A 25,655-nucleotide genomic window follows, 5' to 3' on the forward strand; every position below is an offset into this window, starting at 1 on the left:
TAAAAATAAATATACGGTACTTGACGTCCCTAATTTTGGAAATAAATTGATCCAATTAAGAAGGATGGGAGAGTCCACTAGGCATAAATGGGTTAAACAGTGTTTATTTACAAATGTTTGCTTGTATCAAGGGATTGGTCTAGCGCAATCCGGCGTAAGGAGCGATCATTCCTAAACAAATAGAATTCTCCGCCTTGACATTTTCGTCCGACACCTTTTGTGAAATTCGATGGATCGTATTACATAAAGTGGACCGCATTCTCCCTTCTTCACATTTATTCAACAACTGTAACTCTAGCCATTAACTTTAACCTTTAACTTCACGTGGTCTACCTTTATCCGTCACGGACAAGTAATTCTCTATGATATGATCGTCCGAACCTTGTATGGTCCCTCTCTTTTTTAACGCACCTAGTGTCAGGGGCAAGCTACTCCAGACAAAGACCACACCGAACAATAAACGATAGTCTTTCAGTCGGTGACGGTCGCCTGTTGTCGTTTATACTACCTCTACAAAAATGTTTCCAAACGCATCAATAGGGATTTTAATTCTGGCTTTGTTCGTCACTACAGGTTAGACTGTTTTCGATTTTTTGGTATGTAAATATTTGTATTGATTTCAGTTCAGTTTAAAAGTGTTTTCCTTAGTGCAGGGTGTAAACGGTTTTGTATAATATTAAAATATTAGCGCTTTAAATAATAATAATTATTTTTAAATACGGCTAGAATTGGAATTTTAAAATAATTATTTTTTTATTTTATTTGAGCTAACAATTAGCTTAATATTAGGAACATAAAATAACTAAATACTATTCACTAAAGGGCAATGAATGGGAAAACGAACATAAACACAGACCGAACGAGCGAACATTTGCTAAACATTTTTTTAAATTAACTTTTAAAATTGAAATTTTAAGGAATCAAATAAAACGCAAGTATACATACTATCATTTACTCAGTTTTAATTTATCCGGTTTAGCGTTTAATGTGTGCATTTTATCATCGATTTTATCTTAAAATTCGCTCTCACGAAGGTTTTCCCAAGGTGAACTCTTGATATGACAAATCGCACAACTTCTGTTGAGTAATAACATGTCAGCAAATAACTTGGCTTACACCTTTCTAAAACAAATCCAAACAGGATAAGGCACCAGATCGCAGATTGCATGACAAGTTGCAACAATAAAACTAAGAGTTGAGCTGCATTACGTACAATATAAGAAGATAACGATGTATACAATTGTAATATGCTGCAACATAAGATTATTAAATAAATGTTTACAGTTATGTATTAAGGCGAGGTAAATACATGCTTATGTGTTTGTATTACGGCGAGGCTATGTTATCTAAGTCTGTAGAAATGGTTTGTTCGTTTGGTTGTTTAGAAAAATTCTCCATACTCGCACTAGTGTATGATTACATTAAATTCCGATTGTCATTTAGTGAGCGTGTGTTATTTAAAATTTGTAATCATACATTCTCAGCACTCACAATAAAGTGCTTAATAATACAATGGGAATAAAAAAGTTTTTTAACTTAAATCAAAACTATGATGCAGTTAACTTAAGTCATACACAAATTAGCTACACGTCGAAGGAAATAAAATCGCTCTAAACACGACTAAGTCTGCGGTTTCGCAATTTCAATTACGTGTCCTGATAACACGACACTTCGTAGAATTGCATGTCCTGTCATACGGAAGACACGTAATTCGTAAAACACAGACGCGCTGTGGGATTTAAAGAGGCGTATTCAGTTCGCGAAATATGCCCTAATACCGGTATTAAGTTGGCACAATCTTCCCAATACCGGTAATTAGTTCGCACAATCTGCCCAATACCGGTATTCAGTTCGCAAAATCTGCCCAATACCGGTATTCAGTTCGCACAATCTGCCCAATACCGGTATTCAGTTCGCACAATCTGCCCAATACCGGTATTCAGTTCGCACATTCTGCCTTATACCGGTATTCAGTTCGCGCAATCTGCCCTTATACCGGTATTCAGTTCGCGCAATTTGCCCAATACCGGTATTCAGTTCGAACAATCTACCCTTATACCGGTATTAAGTTCGCTCAATCTGCCCTGATACCGGTAATCATTTCGCGCAATCTGCCCAATATCGGAATTCAGTTCGCGCAATCTGTCTTTATACCGGTATTCAGTTCGTGCAATCCGTCAAATACCCGAATTCAGTTCGCTTAATCTGCCCAATACCGATATTCAGTTCGCACAATCTGCCATAGTACCGGTATTCAGTTCGCGCAATCTGCCTTAGTAGAATTCAAGGACACGCCTTAAATGATGTCTAACAATAATATTTCAACGATTTCAAGTGTTAATGATCTGACAATGTAAGGGACCAATACTTAAAAAAAACGAGTTGTGCCAACTGAATATCGGTATTGGGCCGATATTTCGTAAGTTCTAGATGTCTTTGTAATGTAAGGGAACAACAATTTTGGTCCTATGGCATATGACGGTCTGTAGTCATGTGGATCATGCAAATGAACACTATCCTTTAAGCTCGATAACACATTGAAACGAATTTTAATCAAGATTGACGATGCATTACAATTTCAATAAAGTATTTCATTAATAAATTATGAAGGAAATGTTAATTGAACAGTAACCGCAACAGAAATTAACGAAGTGCATACAATTCAATAAGCGCCTTTAAATAACAGCGTCATTTAAATAAATACGACGTGAGTACAGTTGGACGAGTGTTTTATTACATTATCATCAGTTACAACATTGTCCTTGTATGGTTTAGCCAGTGATGTCGTCTAAGTATAATTTACTATTGTCAAATGTGTGACATTGCGCATTAATAATATAGGGTTCTCCGTGGGAAAACGGGGCCCAATGCATATGCTTAACCCATTTATGCCCAGTGGACTCTCCCATCCTTCTAAATTGGATCAATTTATTTCCAAAATTAGGGGTGTCAAGTATATTTATTTCTATATTTAGAATATTTCATAAAGAAATTCATTTAAGCAAACAGCGTAGACCCAGATGAGACGCCGCATCATGCGACGTCTCATCTGGGTTTACGTTGTTTGCAATGTCCTTTTTTCAGGACGCTAGGCATGAATGGCTTAAAGTGTCGTCCCATATTAGTTTTCGCAGTCCATTTTTAGGGACGACATTTTCCGCCTAAACTAGATCAATGCTTAGAATGTCATAAAAATCGAAAATACTATAAGAGCAGAAAGTGTTTTTTTCTGATGAGCAAGTGCGGACTGTGCGGCAAGCCTCGCCGTTCTTTTATTATAAGCCTTCTTTATTCATACACATGGTTCCGACTTTAAGTTTCTTAAACTTTGTTTTCCATGTACTCAACAAGTTGTTTACATTTCAGAGTAATACGACAAGTATGATTTACCCTTTTTTTGAAATAGATTTGCTTGAACGTTCTATACGTACTAAATAAATTTTCGTAAAACGAAATGTGGAGCTTAATTTGTTCTTCTCAAATATTGACAATCAGATTTCAGTCTGAGTGTATTTGAACAAGTCACGAAACCAAGTTTCGATGTTATCAAAGTGACCCGGTATCACGACGCGATGTTTAAGAGTTTAAAATGCTGTGTAAATGCTTCATCTGTACACGGGACAAAACCAACCGACAACACTGATATCCAGGGGGCAATTACAAACATGCGTCGGAATTCGAGCAAATATGATGGTGTCCTGATAAAATACCACTTGTAAACTTACATTTGAAAATGCTCTTGAAGTGGGAGTGGGGTAAGGTCAACGGTTTTAGCTCATCTTGATACCTTATGATGAACTAAATGTCAAGATATTTACAAAAACATGCCCCAATGGATGTTTTTTCGAACGCCTACGAATAAAACTGCTTCCATTTGTCACACTGCGCGAAAAACACAAAACTGAATATGGCACTGGATCCTTATAAGATTGTGAGTCGCGCTCTGAGAATACCGGGCTTAATGCGTGTACGAAAATGCGCGTCATATATATCACGATTGTATGTGTCGTCCAAATAGGCTTCCAGGAACGATACTTTCCTTCTAGACTGGAATTTCGTTTAGAAGAGACTTCCTCAAAACGAAAAATGCCATAACAGTGTAAAGTATCGTACCTGATTATGGGGTCTGCACAGGCTAATCTGGGACAATACTTTGCCAACATGCATTAAGACACGTTTTACCACAGCAAGGCACATGCCATAAGATTGATTAGATATACTCAAAGTGAAACTTCAATTAGAGCAAAAGGCGATTTCCCTGGCCAATAAAACGATCTTTTATTTATAGCAATGAATAATTTGCCAAACAATGAGAAACGAAACAAATGCACTAGACCATAAACGTTGGTACATAAACAAAAGCAGCACATCAATGAATAAAACTGGTGTCATCGCCTTAGAACGGTCTGTTCGAAGCAGGCCTAGACGAACGTCTTTGAAAGTCAAAGAAATTCTGTACCTTAGACCTGCTGTTTTAATAATTAGATCTTATTGTTAACACATGTGAAGAAATCGATCCTATTTTTCATTAGAAAAAGGCGTATGAAGAAACATGACTTGTGATAAATATGGTCCCATACGATCGCGGCTGCTCCTTATCCTGATCAAGTTTGTCATTAAATGCTTTATATTGATAAATGTAACATTTGGATCTAAAAAGCTCCAGTAAAAAAAATCAAGAATACAATTAAAAAAAGAAAAAAAAAAGGATAACCCTCAGCAGTGCTCGAACCACTGACCCCGTGAGTCCTGGAGTAAAATGTCTTCTACTTAGACCACTCGGCCATTCTTCTTGATACAATGTTAGATGTATTTTATACTTTATATAAGCAATCCTTTTAGTTCACACAAAATAACGACAACAACAGAACTCTTCAAATTATTAATTCGTTTCGAGTTGCAACGCTTTATAATTTTCAGGTTTTTAAATCGTAAAAGGATGCATATAAAGGCTATCTTAGAGCATGGTAAATGTTCAGCATTACTGTTTCTTCACAAATATCATAACTCAAACGAAAATTTGCGAATCGGAAACAACTTCTTTCCATTTTGTCAATTTACCCAAACGTGAAAAGGCCCCTTTAAAATGTAAAAGTTTAGAAATTCGAAGAAAGCATGTCAATTACAAGTCGCTTTAAACGAAGTACAGATGTTCAGCCACAAAACACAATTAATTTGTCTCAAACATAAGTCATAAAGTAGACAGGCGTGTTGCAGATATTCACTCAGCATGCACGGTTTAAATGTTAATACTATACTGCTTCATTCATCAATCATAGAACGTAAATTCATATGGTCGCGACAAGACGGCTTGTTTAGAGACAACTTTTGTACGAAAGGGCATGCGTACATATTGTGTTTAATTATAATTGGGGCAATCCATTTTAAAATTGTACTAGTTTGCTCTTGTCTGGGCAAGTACATCTCATGTCGGGAACACACATGGCTAGATTTGTAAATCAGAATTTGATCTGTAGCAATCGGCTGAACCATACAACAATACTCCGTAAACTTCTTAAAATGTTCATGCTATAGAAATCTTAAATGTGATGTACGATCTTTACAACCTGCATGCATTTACAAAAGAATCGATTGATTTAAAGCGATATTATGAGCATCTAACAGTTTATAGGTGTCTTTCGCAACCATTGTTTATTTTTGGTGGTTTCACTTCATATTCACTTATATTTGTTAATGCAGCATCAACATACTAAAACAATATCTCGGAAAAAGAAAAAATAATGCATTTGAATATCGACCGTACTTTCCTTTTGACAACTGACGACAGAAATGATTCGATTTACGATGTGAATCTAAATTTAACTTAAGCGCAGATTCGTTCATACGACACAAAGACACTATTTTGTTTTACGGATCATTTCGGCTTAGAGGACTGTCCAGTCATGTAAAATATCGATTATAATATATATTTTTTTTTATAAACAACTGGTAGCAAGATGAGTTGCAGATAATTGGTCAGTAACCACATTTTAACTAACCTGTTAATTATTTTCAGCTTAATTCAACAATACAATAAAAATGCCCATAATATCGCTTTAATGTTTGCATTTTAAATGCTATGACAACATTTAGATTTAAAATCAATATCGACTCAAAAAAGTTGGCACATGAAAATATACTTACGATTTTTTTTTCGCAAAAGTCATGTTGCACACTTATTTGTAAAGGTTTAATAATTTTGACCTAGATAAATAAAAAACCGATTATGTTAATACAAATTCGACGTCAAGTAATCCTATACCGCTATCATTATTATCAGCATGTGAAAAGTCCTTGCTAGATAACTGACAAGTCGCAAAGCGTAATATTAAACCATTAATGTGGACTCTCCCATCCTTCTAAATAGAATCAATTTATTTCCAAAAGAAGGGATGTCTAGTATGTTTTTTTCTATATTTAGAATATTTCTTACAGAAATTCGTTTAAGCAAACAGCGCATACCCAGATAAGACGCCGCATCATGCGGCGTCTCATTTGAGTCTACGCTGTTTTCCAAGGCCTTTTATCTAGACACTAGGCATAAATGGGTTAATGTCTCCATTCATGTTTCACGGAAATGCGTGGGAAACAAAACCTACCAACATATCCAAACAGATTGAACACTTTTAATTTCATTAAACGCGGTGCATGGGGAAAATGGAATGGCGTCATGTTTAGGGGACAATTTGTTAATACATGTAACATGGAGTCTTGATACAAGTCTCGTAAACATTAGTTAAATTAACAGTGTGTTTATAGCTAAATTCAAATATAACATATCATTTTCGTGGGTTTATTTACGTAAATAAACAAGGGTCCAACTTCGCAAGTTCGGATTTAATGAACCAATTTTATTACGCTGAACCAGAAAATGAATATCATCAGCTTACATTCAAAGCCAGAATGAAAGGCAACTTTGAAAATTTGCTTATACAAACATGTGTTTGTATTTGCATATCGACGACTACTGCTAATGTATTGATAATTTAAATTGCGTGCGTGTAGATCAGAAGTTCATTATAGACGCAGAGATGGCCTGTAAATAAATTTCTGATATACACGCACGAAATGAAATAATGATCAATACATTAGTCGTCGATTTGCAAATACAAACGCGTGTTCGCATAATCAAATAGCGTAGTAATTTCATAAATACACTAGGCATAAAAAGCAAGTTTGACAGAAAAAGAACAAGTACTTATTTTTTTATAGAAAAATACAAAACATGAAACGTCAGCTTCGCAAGCAAGAGAGATACTTCCTAACATTTTGACTTAAAACAATAATGTTTTGGTCACTTACACAAATGTTTATCAAAATGTAATTAAAACAAAATGTACAATCGAATCAAATAAAGCATTTGCTATAATCTTGTATGTTAGATAAAACTAGTAAATACTGGAAAGATGTTTTAATCAATAGATATTTTAATATCATGCCCCAAAAATAAATGAAATTTCAAGAAACTGACAAATGAAGGACAATTCAACTTCAGCGCCCATATATTAATCACGATAACCCGTCCCCTTTCACTTTTACCCTATTTTCGCGAGTGTTATCTTTGAAATATATTAATTATATATATTATGCATGACGCTTTGTAGATTTGCATTTGGCAAAAGGCTCATTTTATGTCGCGGGATATACACCTTTATTGTGGCGCAATCATTTTAACTCAGATTTTCGTTTCATTAAGTAATTGCCTCGTTCGATTTATCACACACACAACTGAATTCGTGTGATGTTCTTTTATCCAAACATTAGATTTTGAAAGAAAATTGTCAACGTTATGTGTTTCACAACGTTATGTACAGCCACTCGCTACCATAAAAGCTACAGGGAAAGAGGCACATTATGTAAGGATACAACTCATTTTCATCAGAGCCGCGTTCTGATAAAACTGGGCTTATTGCATGTGCGTAAAGTGTCATCCCAGATTAGCCTGTGCAGTCCGCACAGGCTTATCAGGTACGACACTTTCCGCTTAAACTATATTTATGGTAAAAAAGGACTTCCTTTAAACGAAAAATACCATTAAAGCGGAAGGTGACGTCCCTGATTAGCCTGTGCCTAATCTGGGACGACACTTAACGCACGTGCATTTTGCCCAATTTTCACAGAACAAGGCTCATTACTTCAGCGATAAAGCCAATCACCAAATTACGCATAAGCCACACACTCCCAACTCGCTTTGAAGCCGTTAAAGGTATAGGTTAAAGAGGCTTGTTCATAGATACCGGGGTAGTCGTATTTAAAAAAGTCAGTAATGAGTTTACTTACAAACGAATTATAATGTTATTATAAGATTAAATTACTATAGTTATACTTTGTATAAAAATAACAATAATTCAAAATGAAACGGATAAAATCAAAATCAAAAACGTGAATGTGCCTTCCATGTGGATCGAAACTGGGGCCTCTTAAAGCAAAAGTAAATACTACACCACGCAGGCATTTGACTTATAAGTATGTAAGTATTACTGGTTATGCTGACTTGTCGAGGAAAAGCGTAACAAACGCGTGATCATTTTTTTCGATTTTGTACATGTGTATTGGTCAGTAGAGATTCTTTCAATTTCGATATAATGCATACCTTATTTTTGAATCAATGACAAATTTTCACTTTTCAAAACTTTGAGCAAGTCGCTTTAAGGATCGCCTAGGGATTTCCATAGCCATAGGGTTTTACTTTCTGTGTATTGATCCACCATATAATAATGTTTATCAATTTATTACAAGCAAGTTCTTATCTAGGCAAGAACATATTCAAACAAGAAAAAAAACACGTGTCAATGTTGAAATAAGTATTTGATTTGCAGCAGTTGACAGAATGTCAAATAGAATGTGTGTTACAACAGTGATAACCATAATGATCTATTGCATGATCAGCCCCATCATAGAACTATAAAAGGTCGTAAAATGTTCATGCATGCGTAGGAGCGCTGAAAGAGTAAAATCTCACCACAACAAAAACCTGCGATCATAAATCGTGTGATTTACGATCTTTACGTCATGCATACATTTTAAACAAAACCGAATCATTTAATGCATGTATTACACGCGCTGTGAATGCAATCACGTTAAAATCGACATCAATTCAAACAGGTTAGCCAAACAAAATATGAACCTGCCATTTCTGAAAAGGTCTGGTTGCATAAAAAGAAATGGAACATATCCCGGTACTTTTGACCTACATCGATAATAACCGATGACGTTCGAAATAGTTCAACATCAAGTAATACAAAACTGTTATCATTATTAGTAGTAGGGAATGTCATTGTTAGCTTGCTGGCAATCGGTCAGGTGTTATATTAGCGGAATGACCGATTTTCAATATATCCATTCATGTTTCACGGCAAATCGTATGATAAAACTTAACGTGTTTTAAGGATCGGATAGATAACTGTTCCTCTATAATTGTGAATTGATCTTCTCTGATAAGGGACACGAAAGAGTGATCACCGAGGTGTGCCAATAAACAGGGATACAAAACCAGAGATTGTGTCTTTGTTTCTGTTGTCATTCTACGTATTTTGATAATAATTATTTCGTTGAGGATACCCAGAATAATTTGATATGTTTGGCTCAAACTTGAAAACTCCATAAGTCTCAGGGGTAGGTCTAACCACACATCCAGTAGCAAACATAAAAGAAGTGTCAATAAACTATGAAATAAACACACGCTCGTTTCCAGTGTGATATAAAAGGGAGTCAAATAAGAAGGGTTTAACCAGAACTGTAAACGTCCTGCACATGTGTTTGCTATCACTTACTATTATTTAATACTTATTTTAACACAGATATCAAACAGTAAAGATGAATTGTAATGCTGAAATTAAAAATAGTGTTGGATTAAAACGTTAACTTTTATGTAATTGTTTGTGTGGTACGAAATGCGTAGAGATGTAAGGGGTATGAATATATTTGCAAAGGCGATAATGGTAAAAATAAGTAACTTCATAGAAATCATATAATAGGCCGAACATTTTATATAAAAAAAAACTCTTACAAACTCCATTTGGCTGTATCCTATCTTCGTTTTTTAAAACGAGCGTGTTAAACATCAGTGACCTATGTGAAAACACGTTGTGAATGAACACGACACGAAAAACCACAATAAATCGCATTGTTTGCCATGTATAACAGGAAACTTGAGTTCGTAAAATATGATTCATTCGCAATCTCCAAGAAATGTATAACACTATTTCCTCTTGTCAGAATATGTCGTGTTTAAACCTTGCAATCGCGCAACCGCAACATTTCAGGTGTGATGTGCGTACATAAGAGTGTTTTAGAATATTTTAATTCATTCAAACTAAACAAAAAGGGTGTTGTAGAAAAGGTGTTTACTTTAAAAAAAATAGAAATAATATGTTTTTGTCATGATGATCTGATACTTTTAATGTTGTATACTATTAATGCTTATATGGTGTCTATTTTTTCAGAATCGGCCGATTGGGGGTACGAGAATGAAAAAGGTACGTAACCGGGTAGTAATCACATTTTCTTTCTATCAGTGTTATCTCCCTTCGTTTACAACAAACGACGTACAAGTCTCAAAAGCTGCAAAAACACAATATGTTTATTGTTAAGTTGTAATATTCCCATTTATGTGTACAGATACTCTTTAAAAAATGCACAACAAATGATAAATGGTGTTCTAAAAACTATAACAAGTCATTTAAAATGCATATAAACTAAAATTATATTCCTTATGTGCTTAAAAGAAAAAACAAACTAACAAACATAATCAAACAATTGGCAACGATTCTGAAGTTCATCCGTTCATTTGCACAAATGAAAGTACATGCAACTTTAAGTCGAAATTGACGTAAAATCGCCGGTGGCGTTTAACAATCGGTTTTAATGGATGACGTGATATGACATCTAATGAAGCGACTAATTGTGATCACTCTTCAGACACAAAAAGTGTCGTCTTCGAGAGATTTGACAATTTTTACGATTGTCAATAAAATATTTGATATATAAATTATTTATAACGTTGGAAGTGGACCAAACCGTTCGTGGATTTTAACAAACAATTTGACAGTGAATTAAAGTTTGTTTATACACGTTGGAAGAGTATTACGGATATACAAATGCTTATTAATTTTATAATTAGTGAGATTTGGAGATTTTAAGCCAACTGTGAAGACTATTAAAACTGATTTAACAATTAAAGTTTAACAAAAACATCAAGCTGAACAATAGTCATATAGCACGCAAAAGTTGCGGAGATTACGTGAGAATTAATATACATGCAAAATGTTGTCCGGAAATGATGCGTAATATACTGTTATTATATCCGGAAATTACGTGTAATAATTGAACATAATCTTTCCACCAATAAGCGCCTACCGGAAGGACATTAACCGGATTGAAGAATAACCGCTACTAGATAATCGTCATATAGAGTTCCAGCTGTACATTGTCAAACCAAAACCTAAAGGGAACAATCACCAAAAATGGTCATAGAGGCCATTAAAGAGAAAGCAAGTCAGTGTCGCCCGCATTATATCATTATACTCGCCGCTGTTCTAGGAGGCCTCGTGCTGTTCATTGTTCTCGACCACGTGCACAAGTCACAAGAACCTCCTGGTTGGTAGACGCATTCAGTTTTGCACGTGATCCACGCGAAACACGTGTGATATTTGAATATTTCATATAGTAAGCATGACTACGAAAGAAAATATGCACACGTGCTTTTTAATCAAAACATACTTATAGCAAGACTGTTCATTTTCGGTTGACTTTTTAAATTCATATGAAATACCGTACCTAAGTTTTTCAACGGAACGTTCTTACGTAACAGAATGACAGGACTAAAAGCGACAAAACATTTACATGCTTATTTCATACACATTTCGTATATATTTAAGAGTCTAAAACAGGAACCAGACGATAAATGCGAAGTTCCTCATCCACAAGAAGATTGAATAAATACTAGTTGTTTTATAAGTATGTTTGTTTACACGCGTCATAAGGTACACGATAGAAAATTCCATACTCAGTATTTTTAGTAATACCGATTATTCATGCTTTTATGTATACAGTCAAACTTAAGCGTTAAGGACTTTTTTTTTGTTTATTAAACTTCAAAGAAGTGTGTTCACTACAATTTCATTTAAAAACTTAGTGAAACGGGTCATGTCAGTTCACGTTTGACATGTACGCGAACAATAGTGGACGGACGACGTTAGCTAATAGCTGGTGTCGTTCAATCAATCAAGTTGACAACAGCGATACATTACGGGAGGCCTTTAGAACTCAAGCGACACAATGACACGCGTTGTCGATAACAATCAATTCTGCAGCGACGTTAAAACTTAGAACCTGCATTCAAACCACCATTACTTATTATACATAATAAATAGTATGCATATAAAATGCACACGGGGTTTAGAAACAATTGTTATATAGCGTGTTTTAATACTATTTAATACATTTTTGGTTAACAAATCAACATATTGTCTCGCTACCAATGAAATGGAGTACATCTACATGAAAGGAGTGTGTACTTTGATAATTTCTTACCATTAAGTACTCTCCTGTTCTGTCTAAAATAATAGTATACAGTTCGATTAAATTATGGAAAATATCCATGACACGTTATTATAAATTAATGCTGATAACGCCATCAATTTAGCGTCTTATGCTCATCGTCAAATCGCTTAGAAATTATTGCGTCACTTATGGATTCTGGTTCCAGGCCCGGACCACTGGGCGGACTTGTTCCCAGAAGCATGCGCCGGGGCGAAGCAGTCGCCGATCAACATTAACACCGAAGACACGGTCTACAACCCTGCACTTAAGGACTTCTCCGTGTTCTTCGACCCTCCACTTCCGGGTTCAAAGTTCTACGTGCATAACAACGGCCATACGAGTGAGTATTCGCCGTTTTTTATGAAAGAGGAGACTCTTTGATAAAAGTGTTACACAAACTTAAAGGAATTGAACACAGTTGAAAAAAATACTTGTTATATGTTGCTGCAATGAAGCGCATTTCACTGTCATTTGACGGCATTTAGCAGATTTACGATTTCAATTATTTCTGTAGCCAAAGCAACCACAATTTTCGTCTGACGAAATATACTAAAATAACGTGCATATTTCCCAATAGGCCCTCTATCACTACAATATGAGTTTTGTCAACCTAGCTTGAAAGGGACCTTTTCACAGATTTTGGCATGTTTTTAAGTTTGTCATTAAATGCTTTATATTGATAAATGTAAACATTAAATTTTAAAAGCTCCAGTAAAATATAAAAAATAAAATTTAAAAAAGGAAAAGAAAGTAGCCCGCAGCAGGGCTCGGACCAGTGACCCCCGGAATCCTGAAGTAAAAACGCATTAGCCAACTGAGTTATCCTGCCAAGCATACATACTGGCGTATTTTATACGTTATATAAGCAATATTCGTAGTTTCACAAATTTAAACGACAACAACAGAACTCTCCAAATTATTCAATCGTTTCGCGTTGCAACGCTTTATAATTTTTAGGTTTTTAAATCGTCAAATGATGCATATGATGGCTATATTAGACCATGGCAAGTGTCCAGTAATACTGTTTCCTCACAAATATCATAACTGAACCGAAAATTTGCGATTCAAAAACAACTTTTTTTCAATTTTGTCAATTTACCAAACCGTGAAAAGATCCCTTTAAGAGTAATCGCAGGATTCATAGTGAAAAGGCGAAAAGACAGACGGACAAAATTTAATTACCGTGCATATTCCTTATACGTCCTTGTATCTAAGTATCGAGTTTCATCAAACTGGCTTCCATACTATTTTAGAAAGCACAATTTCGAGATTTTAGTTTTCAATTATTTCTGTAACCATAGAAACCACAATTGCTGTCGTACAACATACAGCTAGTCCTATCCGGTTACACCGTTAGCGGACGCAATAACGTGTTACAAAAGTATCTAACGTCTAATCATGTAAATATCGAAGAAGAAATTGAAGTGATAACATTTTCTTTTCTTCAGCTTGAGAAAACTACATTTAAAGTATAAAGCTGTGCATAACGCTCTTTGTAAATGAAAAAGTATCGCTCAATTCGTTATTGTCGGCTCAGATGCTTCTTAAAAGAAGTACCCGGAGTACGGAAAATATGCTAGAAAGTACCTCAGAGTATTGGCGGGTGCCTTTAAGCGTAGTTTCCGTAACCGGGGTGCATTGTAAAACTTTTTAAAAGTAACACAGCCGACAATGACCAAATGAGCAACACTATCCATATTTATACACAGTCCAAGTAAATACGGAGGGCAAGTTTTTCGTGAGTAATGGCGGACTGACGGACATCTACAGCACGGCACAGTTCCACTTCCACTGGGGACACAAGGCACATCATGGCTCAGAGCACACTCTGGACGGGGCACCATCGCCAATCGAGGTAAGGGAACCAGAAGTGTATTACTCTCGTTCTGGTTAAACTGGGCGAATTGCGTGTGCGGAAGTGTTGTCCCTGATTAGCCAGTGCAGTCTGTATAGGCTAATCAAGGACGACACCTTCCACATTTACTGGAATTTCGATCAGAAGACAGTACCTTTTAACACAAAATTCCGAAAAGATGGAAAGTTTCTTCCCTGAGAATCCCATTATGTATCACTTATTATACCAACTGTATCCGGTACTGGTGTAAATTGTTAACTATGACATCTGATAGATACCCTAGACAATGTTATATTATGCTTAAATCAATAGATGATGCTGGAAGAATCTGTTGGGCAACCCCAAAAAAAATCTTTACTTTTTACATACGGTTTTGGATATGTGTGGATATCACAAGAAATTGGCGATTCTGATATATTTATCAAACTTTTCAGAAATAGACTGATTGACTGTTTTACTTAAAACTGACATGACACCGTAAATAACTCAAGTCGATGTCACCATTATAGTCATTTTAAAACCCTACTTAATATTGAGCAATATTTGATAATAGAAATGCCAGTCAAACACAAAATAGCCTATGCTAAGTTTCGATGTTCAAATCATAAAATACAAGTTGAAACTGGCAGACATCTGAATATTACTTTCCAGAATCGCTTGTGCAATGTTTGTTCACAAATGAGTAATAATATGACATATGTGGTATGTGAATATCATGCATTTTTCCATTGTGCAAAGTATACCAGTATTAGTTATCAGTTTCTGTTCAACTGGTATGACTCTGATACTGAACTGAATAACTTCTATGACTTATTGTCAACGAATGACTTTGAAACTATTAGAAAATTAGCAGTGTATGTTTTCTATCATTTGAATTCTATAAAAGACTAGATACATGTTTTAACATGTACATCTGCACAATATTACTATGGCACAACTTTGCAATTTCTGTATATTACATGATATGTATTTTGGGCCAGAGGCCTCTGTTTCTTTAATAAACTGTTGACTTGACTTGACTTGCACATGCATAAAGCCCTGTTTCCCCAAGAACGCAGCTCACAGTCAAACCATCACACGCCAAAAAATTTAAAAGAGCGATCGAAGCGAACACGGTTTAAATAAATAGCAATATGGCTATATTTCTATAAATCAATAGCATTTAAAACTTTTCCATTTCGGATAAAACAAATTAAAAGCGATGGATCAAAAGTCGTTCTTAGACAATAATATAAATATGGATCGGTCAAAAGCCATTACGTAAAACTATTATTTAAATATCTGTCGCTAAAACTAAAATCCCGTTTTCAGTCAAAAGCTTCGAGCGTTGAAATATTTTATGACAAGAAGACACTCAACGCAAAGCAAAAGTGCGCCACATTACTTAAGATGAAGAATAAACGAATTGTAATGTTCTATCTATTTGCGTTTCCTATAAATAGAAAGGGACAACGAGAACAGGAACAGGTCACTACTAAGTGAACGATGCACATAATTATATCGATTTGCTGACACCTAGCCTGCAGATAAGAACCAATTCCAACAAGAGATGTGTTTGTCAGAAACACAATGCCCCCTATTGCGCCGCTTTGAAGCCATAAATTTTACCTTTGACCTTGAACGATGACCTTGACCTTTAGCTACTCAAAATGTGCAGCTCCATGAGATACACATGCATGCCAAATATCAAGTTGCTATCTTCAATATTCAAAAAGTTATTACCAAACTTTAACGAAGGTTAAAGCTTTAGGAACGAAAAATTCAATGATATTTGACCTTTGACCTTGAAGGATGACCTTGACCTTTACTTTTCACCACTCAAAATGTGCAGCTCCATGAGGTACACATGCATGCCAAATATGAAGTTGCTATCTTCAATATTGCAAAAGTTATAAAAGTTTAACAAAGGTTAAAGTTTTGTGACACACACATACAATGACTGACACAATGACAGACAGACAGGCCAAAAACAATATACCCCCGATCTTTCGATCCGGGGGCATAAAAAGAAATTTCGCCGAACACTACTACTTCATAAAAGACCGTTCGATTATATTTTTAAAAACATCGAGTACGACATATAAGTCCAATTAACTCTTGTTTAAACAAACTGTGATTAACAAAACAAAGTTGTCTCCCATAAACAAGTATTGAGCTACGGAAATTATAGTGCGTTACATTATACTTATTTGGAAAATTAACAGACCCATTGTGTTTATTCTATGCCGTTATAAATGGTAACTTGCAGGCTGAAAGCATTACGTTTTACGACTTCACGAAACCTATAAAAAGCAAACGAATACAAAAACCGAACTTGGCATTTATGAAAGACTGACACAAAAGTGCACTCGTCTGGATGTTGATCGACTCCGCACAGACGCTTTAAACTGGCAAACATGCTATTCATCGCGCTTTATGCATGTTTTACTGTAAACTAAGAATTCAGTATATTTACAAATGTCCCACTTGTAAATTATATATTTTATACGAAATAATACCCTGCTCATGTGCCAAAGAGAGATCCAAGTTCTTTTGAAGGCGTTAACTTTTAAACTCTTATAAAACATAGTGAAGTTACTACTTCAAGTTAGTTAAATTTATCATTCACAATTACGGTGAGGCAAAGAGAATTTTGTGATGGATAACAATTCAAGACAGCGTACTTTAAAATAGCAGCTCCCGGTAGTTAAAGCTCATCAACTTGGCGCACAATTTCAAATAATTATATGATGAATATAAGGCGCGCTCTGCGCTTAGTGTCTGTGCGTAAAGTCTCCGCACGGGGAAATCAGGGACTACACTTTTCGCTTATATGTAAATGCTGTATTTTCTAAATGAAAAACAAGAGCGCGCAATTCACATTGCTTGCTTTCAGCTGCACATCGTGAACTGGAACTCGCAGCTGTACAACTCTATAGGGGAAGCGGCGGTGGAGCCGAACGGACTGGCGGTGCTGGGGATGCTATTTGAGATCTCCGAGGAGGACAACCCCGTCCTGGAGCCCCTTGTCAACGTACTCATGCACGTCAGGGATCCAGGTGAGTGTAAGGCCAAAGGATGTGGAGGGGATATATATTTTAGTCGCGTTCTGGAAAAACGGTGCTTACTGCATTTGCGTAAAGTGTCGTCCCCACAGGCCAATCAGGGACGATACTTTCCGTGTTTAAGTGTGTTTTTTTAATGTATAGGCAGTCTCTTCTCATCAAAAATCAAATGATGGCGTTAAGTCCTGTCCCAGATTAGCTTGTGCAAACTTGACCCCAAATATCCAAGAACGATGCGTAAGGAATAACGATTTGGTCACTTATTGCAAACGCAAATCGCGCATGCGGTATTTGGCATGTTGGAAGTGGCATTTGCATTTGAATTTGCTTGATTGTCTGAGAAAGGGAGAAAGGCACCGTGCCAACACTGGGGTGACCGACGTACGTTAGTGTTTTAAAATACTATTTCACACGTCCACTTCTTCGCCATTCATGTTACAAGCTAGGAACAAGGTCCCACTTGGCCATTTATCATTTTTTCTAGCTTTGCTTATATTAAGCGATCTGTTTGAGTTCCTTATCTTCATAAAGACAAATAATGGATTTGGTGTCTCCGACCTTGCCATTTTGCGGAAAATTGTAACACGTTTTAATGTAGCGCATTAAGTGTTCCTTCTGTTTCGTTTGGAGGAATCTTGTCAAAAGCAGCGGTATTAATTGTGAAAAACAATGCTCCAAACCATCAATCAATCACTATATCAATCAAACGCAGGAGTATTTGAAAATTTCCACAACTTGAGATGTCCTTCAACCAATTTTAACTATGTATACCCCAACACCACACACAGACAGGACATATCGATATTTAGTCTCGATCTGGGTCCGCACAGGTTAATAAGGGACAATACTTTTCGCTTACATTGGATTTTCATTTAGAAGAGACTTCTTTTAAATGAGAAGTTCCATAAAGACGGGAAGTGACGTCCCTGATTAGCCTGTTCGGATTGTAATCCGGGACGACACTTAACGCACATGCAATAAGTTTTCCACAAACCAGTCTCGTTTTTTAAACTGGTCCGCTGTGATAGCAAGTTATGTCGAACTGGTCTATTCAACAAGAAGGGCTGTGCACATGTCTGCATCCAGAAGCAAGCAACTATAATTGACAGTGACACAGAGGAGTGCAACCCCGCTCTATCATTGTGTTTTCCTAGCTTTAATTTTATTGTAGGCGACAATCGGATCGAAAACAAATCGGGTGGAAATGCAAAGCTGTTAGAGTCATTGAACATGGCAAACTGGTTTATGTCCTGCCATTGTAAGTGGAAAACCAAATCAAAATTAATGGACGCTGCATTAACATGTTTATACTATTTTTATAGCTGTCAATGTGGTAAAAGACCGGAAATGATTCTGCGTTAGATTCGCATTTAGAAGATTGTCTTATCTGAAATGTATTAGGCTCCTAATTACCAGCCAACGATCTGCGTCATTTATACCGGCTACGTAACAAGACGGTCGTATCTTTCCTTTGATATCAATAAGAATGATAACAGTTAGGCATCCACCGGTATTGGGTATCGTTAAAGCGTTCGTGACTGAATCGTTATGTAGCGATTTCGACGCAAGGGCATATAATTATATTCACGACCTATCCAACAAATTACAAATGCAGTTTAGTTTATAACATGATGATAGCTTAGTGCAGCACGTTCATTTAAAACAAGGCTCAGAACCAAAAGACGGACGAGACTTTGATGCATTTTTGACTACTTCACATTTCTCACGCACAAATAATATATCATTTACTCAAGACCTTAATACTCAGTTTAATATCCAGTAGGGATAAAGATATATATTTTCATGGTAAAAAACACTCTTTTTACCTTAAGATAGCATGCATATTACCAGTCAACAGTTCTCAATCTCAGTAAAAATAAAAAATATTATAATATATACTAATATATTATTTAAATAAATTAAGAACGAATACTTTGAAGATATACATTTAATGAAATGCACAGGTTTTATAAAATGCGTTTACTGTAAAAAAAATATATGGAATTTCCAATTCACAATCAGGCGTTTGACCGTTGCATGTGAGGAGGGTAATTTTGACCGAAAGAAGCCATTCTGGTAACCGGATTTTTAAGAACCTAAATTGCACGCTTATGCTTCGTGTAAAGCATTCTCTTATGCTAAATATGAGTGTAATCTCCATTAATCCTCGAACAAATACGTTTATGTCTAAGAATTTACATCTTACCTGAAAACTACGCAATTAAATTAAATCGCTATGTTCCAAAATTCAATTATAAACAGTTTCGGTAATGTAAACTGCCAATGGAAAATCCATTAGCACTTGAGATAAATTAAGAAGAGCCGACGCTTAAAGACTTTTTAAAACGTACAATAAATCAATGGACTGATCTAAAGTTCACACTGCAGCATGCGAATATTCTTTGCTGTGGCAACTGAAAAATAGTCAAGCAAGTTTTTGTTCAGCATGAATCGTGAAGTAAAGAAACATCGAATGTACACTAAATAGCTTGAATGTTTTTCAATTTAAAGACGAAATGTAGGGAATGCCTGACAATGTCATGGGGTGTTCCACTATGTTCATTTGCGCCACAAAAACACGTTATCACGCTATCCGTATCTGGCATGTTTCTATAAAATGTATCTTGTTCTGAGAAAAAATGAATGTGCGTAAAGTGTCGTCACATATTAGCATGTGCAGTCCGCATAGGCTAATCAGGGACGACACTTTCCGCTTTTATGGTATTTTTAGTTTCAAGGAAGTCCCTCCTTACCGAAAATCAAGTTTAGGCGGAATGTGGCGTCCCTGATTAAAGGGTGCGGACTGCACAGTCTAATCTCGGACGACACTTTACACACATGCATTATGACCAGTTTTTTCAGAACGCGAATCAAATGACTGGGAAATTGTTGTTTTCACTGTGTCCAAATCAGTAGCCTTAGAGAATACAATGATAAGGTTGAGTTCAGATAATTTTATTAAGCGAGGCTATGGAAACCTTAATCATGAACCTTGGAAAACCTTATCTGTGTTCAACACTTAGCAGGAAGTATATTTATCCGAGCATTTCCTAGTATAGCTTCATTTTGAAAAGAAACAATGGGAAAAATGCTAAAAAATAAAACCATCAAATGACGTCATTACACGTATAAAAAATGACGTCACAATATTGCGTGCTTTTGCTGTATTCAAGAAGGTTATCAGATGGGATGTTATTTCGTTAATTCTGGCACACGTTTTGAAATTATATCGTTTCTACATCCATTCCAAATTTAAAAAGAGGTTTTTAATATTCTCAATGCATCTTAATGTAGATATTGACAATGATATACTGTTAGAAAGCGTAGATTTTTTTTATCACATTAATATAATTACATGTTTGTACTTCAGACATGAAGATTAAAGCGGAAATCCCCGCCGTCTCTATGCGAGCGTTTCTTCCACGCGCTGCTGACCGTTACTATAGATACAACGGCTCCCTCACGACGCCAGGGTGTTTTGAAAGTGTCGTCTGGACGGTGTTCCATGAAAAGCTGACCATCTCAAGACGACAGGTTAGACAGATCTCGTTTATAATTTAATGCCGAAACTGATAGAGTTTAACCCATTAATGCCTAGTGGACTCTCCAATCCTTTTTAATTGGATCAAATTATTTCCAAAATTAGGTATGTCTTGTATATTTATTTCTATATTTAGAATATTTCTTACAGAAATTCCTTTAAGCAAACAGCGCAGACCCTGATGAGACGCCGCATCATGCGGCGTCTCATCTGGTTCTTCGCTGTTTGCCAAGGCCTTTTTTAGACGCTAGGCATAAATGGGTTAATGACTTTTAAAGGAGAGCTCATGGAAAAAAAATTCAATACACATAAAAGTATAATAAGTTAAACTAAGCGGGTTTCATACAGCTTTTTAATAAAACACCCTCGTCTCAATCTCTCGCATATACAATCATATTGTTTTATGCACTGTAAACTTTACAAAAGCGACTTCTACTTTTTTTTACAAAATGAAACGCAAACAACAGAAACACCCAATCTTGTTTAATGAAAGCGCTTTACAATTAATTCTCTTTCAAACGATGAACCTCGTGAAACGAAAAAGTACTTTTAGAGTCCAAAACCATGGAGTGTTTTTGCTCCCCACTAATGAATGTTTTCTCTTTTGTTATATGTTTGTAACACAAAGCTGGAAAATGTTAATTTAGTAATTCTGTGAGTACGACCCTATATTAAATACTTGTATGTGGTTAAATGGTTTAAATGAACAAAAACAGTGTTATTTAAATAATAATTCACTGATTCAACCAGTGCAGAGTTAAAGTGAAAAAGTTAAATGTACCGTTTAATGACGTCGATTGCTAACGTCATGACGCCACTATTTGGGCAAAATTCTCCACTTCAACCCTTAGAATTTAAATAAACGATGGGCAAAAGCATGAAACAAAATGACGATTAACAATTTTTATTCACTAGTGATCATGAATATAAATAATTTCACGGATGACAGCGTTAGTCGTGAGAACATTAATTTACATGATAACTTCGTTGATTAGTATCGTAAATCTACCCCAAACCAACAAATATCCTCTATTATATGTTCTTTGCGTTTACTTGAAAAGTTGTAAAAAGAAATCCTATGATTGCCTTTAGAAATAAATCTAAACATTGGATCATATTTCAGACAAACACACTTACAAGCACTGTTTGCATTTAACATTTCAAGTTAATTCTTGGGACCTCTCACCATCGAGGCGAAATAAATTCAGTGGAACTGAACATTGCCTGTCGAAACCATGCGTTCAGTGTCAACAACAACGCGAGTCTATCACTTACATCGCAATTTTATGCCATAACATTATTGCCTTTTTATTTTTATGCACGGAATCTACAGAGAAAAATAATAAAGTACATTTGATGTAAATTTCGTCATAATTTAATCGGGATAATATCTGGGTGCTCCAATGGCAGAGAAAGATTCTAAACTACATGGGCCTTTTTGGGTTGCCTTTATGTGTTGGACATCGATATTCCAGTCTATTGTTTTGTGGAAAAAGCATGCGCGCATAAATTTTAGTTTTGGAAGTAAGCTTATTATCTTCATTAATGAAGCACATTTGCAGTCTCATGATGATGATGATGATGATGATGATGATATGATAATGATGATGAGGAGGAGGATGATGATGCGGAGGATGATGAGGAAAATGGCGAGAAGGAGGAGGAAAAAACACAATAATTATAATAATAGTAGTTATAATAAAAATATGACGAGTTATAATCGTCGTCGTTGTCGTCATCATCATCAACATCGTCATCATCATCGTCATGTGAAGAAGTTTCATTTATTGATTATTGTTTCAGTTGCACGTGTTCAGACAGGTATTGAAGCCCAGTGGACACCACGTGCATAAAAGGTCCACGCGCAAGCACAGCCGGTCACGTGCAGTCCGAGAAGTGTTTGAAGAAATCGGTATTGTTGTTTAAAAATATTTCTTTATCCTAATTTAATCAATCCGATTGATTTGTTGATGTTATTTTGGTGCCCTTGTGCCATTGTATGTCATTTTTATGTAATTTGATATGGCTTACGGAATTATTAGTTTTTAATATTTTAATTATAATTAACTATCTTTTAAAGATTACTTTTGGAGATTGATGTAAATTCTTTCATAATCTTTCATTCTCAAGCCACATGTATTATGTTTGTCAACGTTTTGGTTTTAAAGTATAATTTAAAAAAAGCGCATAGAACAAACGAACCCGGTAGTTAAGGCCATAAATAACACATTTTCCTTTATTGGGCGTTAACACAACTAAATAAACGCAACGCTTGTTTACACTTGCAGGTATTGAAGACGATAAGCGGGAGCAGGCTCGTTTCCGGCGCCAGATAGTGAAAAACACGGAGACGCACGTACACGAGTCACTTCCGGAAGACGCGACATCTCATGAAGAGACCATGGAACACCATGAGTCTAACCATACCGGAAGTCATGGTCACGAGGTCAAGCCTCACACCGGTCACCATGGTCACAATGTTAAGCCTTCGCCAATCAGCGCCCATCCGGGAGCGCATGAGTCCAACATGACACACGCGGAACAGGTCCGGATGATGCTGGTGAACAATTACCGGCCCGTGCAGCCGCTCAATGGCCGCGTGGTGTACCGCAGCTTCCCTTTCTTCAACGAGCCAATCAACATCGACACGGAGGTCGTCTACATAGACAAGGACAACTCGGAGTTGGCTCGAGGCGCGGCGACAAGCCTCGTGTCGTCTGCTTATATGTGTATAGCCATCATAGTAGCGGCAGTTCTGTGTTAAGTGTTTAGGCGATAATATTGTAAGACTATTTGCGTGTTTTGTTTTCATTTGTCTCTCACCATATACTATTTCTTAGTTAAAAAACATGCTTATTAACTTAAAACGGGATAGTAATAAAAAACTAAAAGTGTTAATTTGTGTATTAGAAACGGCCCGCAAGTAATTTTGAAATGCAGTTAAGACAATAACTTGCAAACGAATATAGTATTGAAAACATGTACGCTCGCATCATGTTGTTTTTACACTATGATATTATTGTTATTAAAAAAGCTAATATACGCTATTTTTTAGAAATACAAAGGATTTCAAAAAATGTTTTGAAAATTCTACTTCTCACCAATATTCATATTATTGTTATCTGCTTCACACAACTCGAATAGTTCATACAGCGGGAAAAAACATTTAAATGTACAACAACCGCACAAGGAAATAAAATATCCAAAGTGCACAAATTAAAATGAAAAGACCTTGGTAGCCAATCGTATTCGCCTCATGTTTGTGTCTTTCTATTCGTCTTTGAAAAGGATGCCAATAAATTGAATCTGACTCCGGGTCGCAATGAGATTTAAACAAAATGAATTACGGTATATTTTGTTTGCCAAGGCCTTTTTTCTAGACGCTAGGCATAAATGGGTTAAGGCAATTTTCAGACCAAAAAGAAAACGTGAATTCAACTAGAAAGACTTAAACCTTTAAGTGTAGGAATAATTTCTTTGATTGAAATGAAAATGATTCATTTAAAGATGAATTAAAAATCTCCAAAATTGTTTAAATAAATTAAAATGTACGCAAACCAGCATAGTATTATAGCACATTAATAGGATATACGTTTATGCATATATTTACTGAAGCTAGTGCATAGAAAAGACATATTTGGAAATGTGGTGAACCGAAACGTTATGACAATGTTTTTATCATGTTTGTACATGTATCAATTGAGACTTTATGCTATCACGGTGGACAAGCGGAATCGAATTCGGACACATAATTTCTATATAACAGTTGTTAATGTCAATTATTTCGGCCATTAAACGGAAATGATATATTATTAGACAACAAAACGATATTCGCTGTGTAGCACGATTGTTTATGTTTGATGGAACAAACATTAACAATCACAAGCACAAAAGAGAACTGAAAGTTTCTTTGTTACTATGGACAAATTCTCATATTCAGAAAGCGGTGGACTATAATTAAACCAAAACTTTGCTTGGACATTTTGTTTGTTGGATAGAATGGCTTCACTCTATGAACGAATATCATCCACCAATTAAAACTATAACCCTATTATAATTATTTTTTAAGTATACTGATACCTTTTATATAAATATAAACTAATATAAAAACATTAATTGTATCAGTACCTTCGCTTTTTGTATGCTGACATTCGTGTCCGGAATCTCCCTATATGTCCGGAATATGCATCTATTTAAAGTGATTGTTTGAAGATATGTAACCTCGATTTATTATTGTGTAATACATGTACACGTTTTAGAATAAACATTTATTAAAACTAGTGTGTCCTGTTCCTTTTGTTCAACGTGAAGATTTTATAATTACAGAAAAAAGTATGTCAAATATTTAGTAAAGAATACATAATTAGAAAATAAATACTGAGGAAAGCATGTCAAATATTTAGTAAAGAATACATAATTAGAAAATAAATACTGAGGAAAGTATGTCAAATATTTAGTAAGTATGATAAATCCAACAAAAACACATATTTTTCTTTCCTTTTTTATCAACGTTTCGGCTTACGCCTTCATCAGGATAATACAAATAATAACAGAAAGCGGATGTTACGTCATTGACTTAACGTACATTAAAATGCGTGAAAATGTACGTCAATAAAATGAACGTTAATTAAATTAAGCTTAACTTTCGGATTCAAGAATACACAATTTCCTA

General features: G+C 35.5%; 2 protein-coding genes across 2 annotated transcripts in view; one reads left to right on the top strand and one right to left on the bottom strand.

Annotated features, from left to right (window-relative positions):
* LOC127840838 (phosphatidylinositide phosphatase SAC2-like) overlaps positions 1-25,655 on the bottom strand; it is a 419,571-nt gene that overhangs the window by 37,862 nt on the left and 356,054 nt on the right. The window lies entirely within an intron of this gene.
* Positions 421-25,264, top strand: LOC127840844 (carbonic anhydrase 7-like). Its single transcript, XM_052369277.1, has 8 exons — positions 421-573; positions 10,446-10,478; positions 12,710-12,883; positions 14,253-14,398; positions 17,274-17,436; positions 20,813-20,976; positions 22,787-22,895; positions 23,272-25,264. The coding sequence occupies exons 1-8, from the start codon at positions 519-521 to the stop codon at positions 23,745-23,747; spliced, it is 1,320 nt and encodes a 439-aa protein (XP_052225237.1). The 5' UTR covers positions 421-518; the 3' UTR covers positions 23,748-25,264.

This window comes from Dreissena polymorpha, chromosome 8, assembly GCF_020536995.1.
Source record: "Dreissena polymorpha isolate Duluth1 chromosome 8, UMN_Dpol_1.0, whole genome shotgun sequence".
Classification (NCBI taxonomy): domain Eukaryota; kingdom Metazoa; phylum Mollusca; class Bivalvia; order Myida; family Dreissenidae; genus Dreissena; species Dreissena polymorpha.

Excerpts from the sequence above, each read along its gene's own strand:
- LOC127840844 (XM_052369277.1), top strand. The coding sequence starts at position 519 with ATGTTTCCAAACGCATCAATAGGGATTTTAATTCTGGCTTTGTTCGTC. Across the intron at positions 17,437-20,812 it reads CATGCACGTCAGGGATCCAG|ACATGAAGATTAAAGCGGAA; the intron begins GTGAGTGTAAGG and ends TTTGTACTTCAG. Across the intron at positions 20,977-22,786 it reads TGACCATCTCAAGACGACAG|TTGCACGTGTTCAGACAGGT; the intron begins GTTAGACAGATC and ends TTATTGTTTCAG.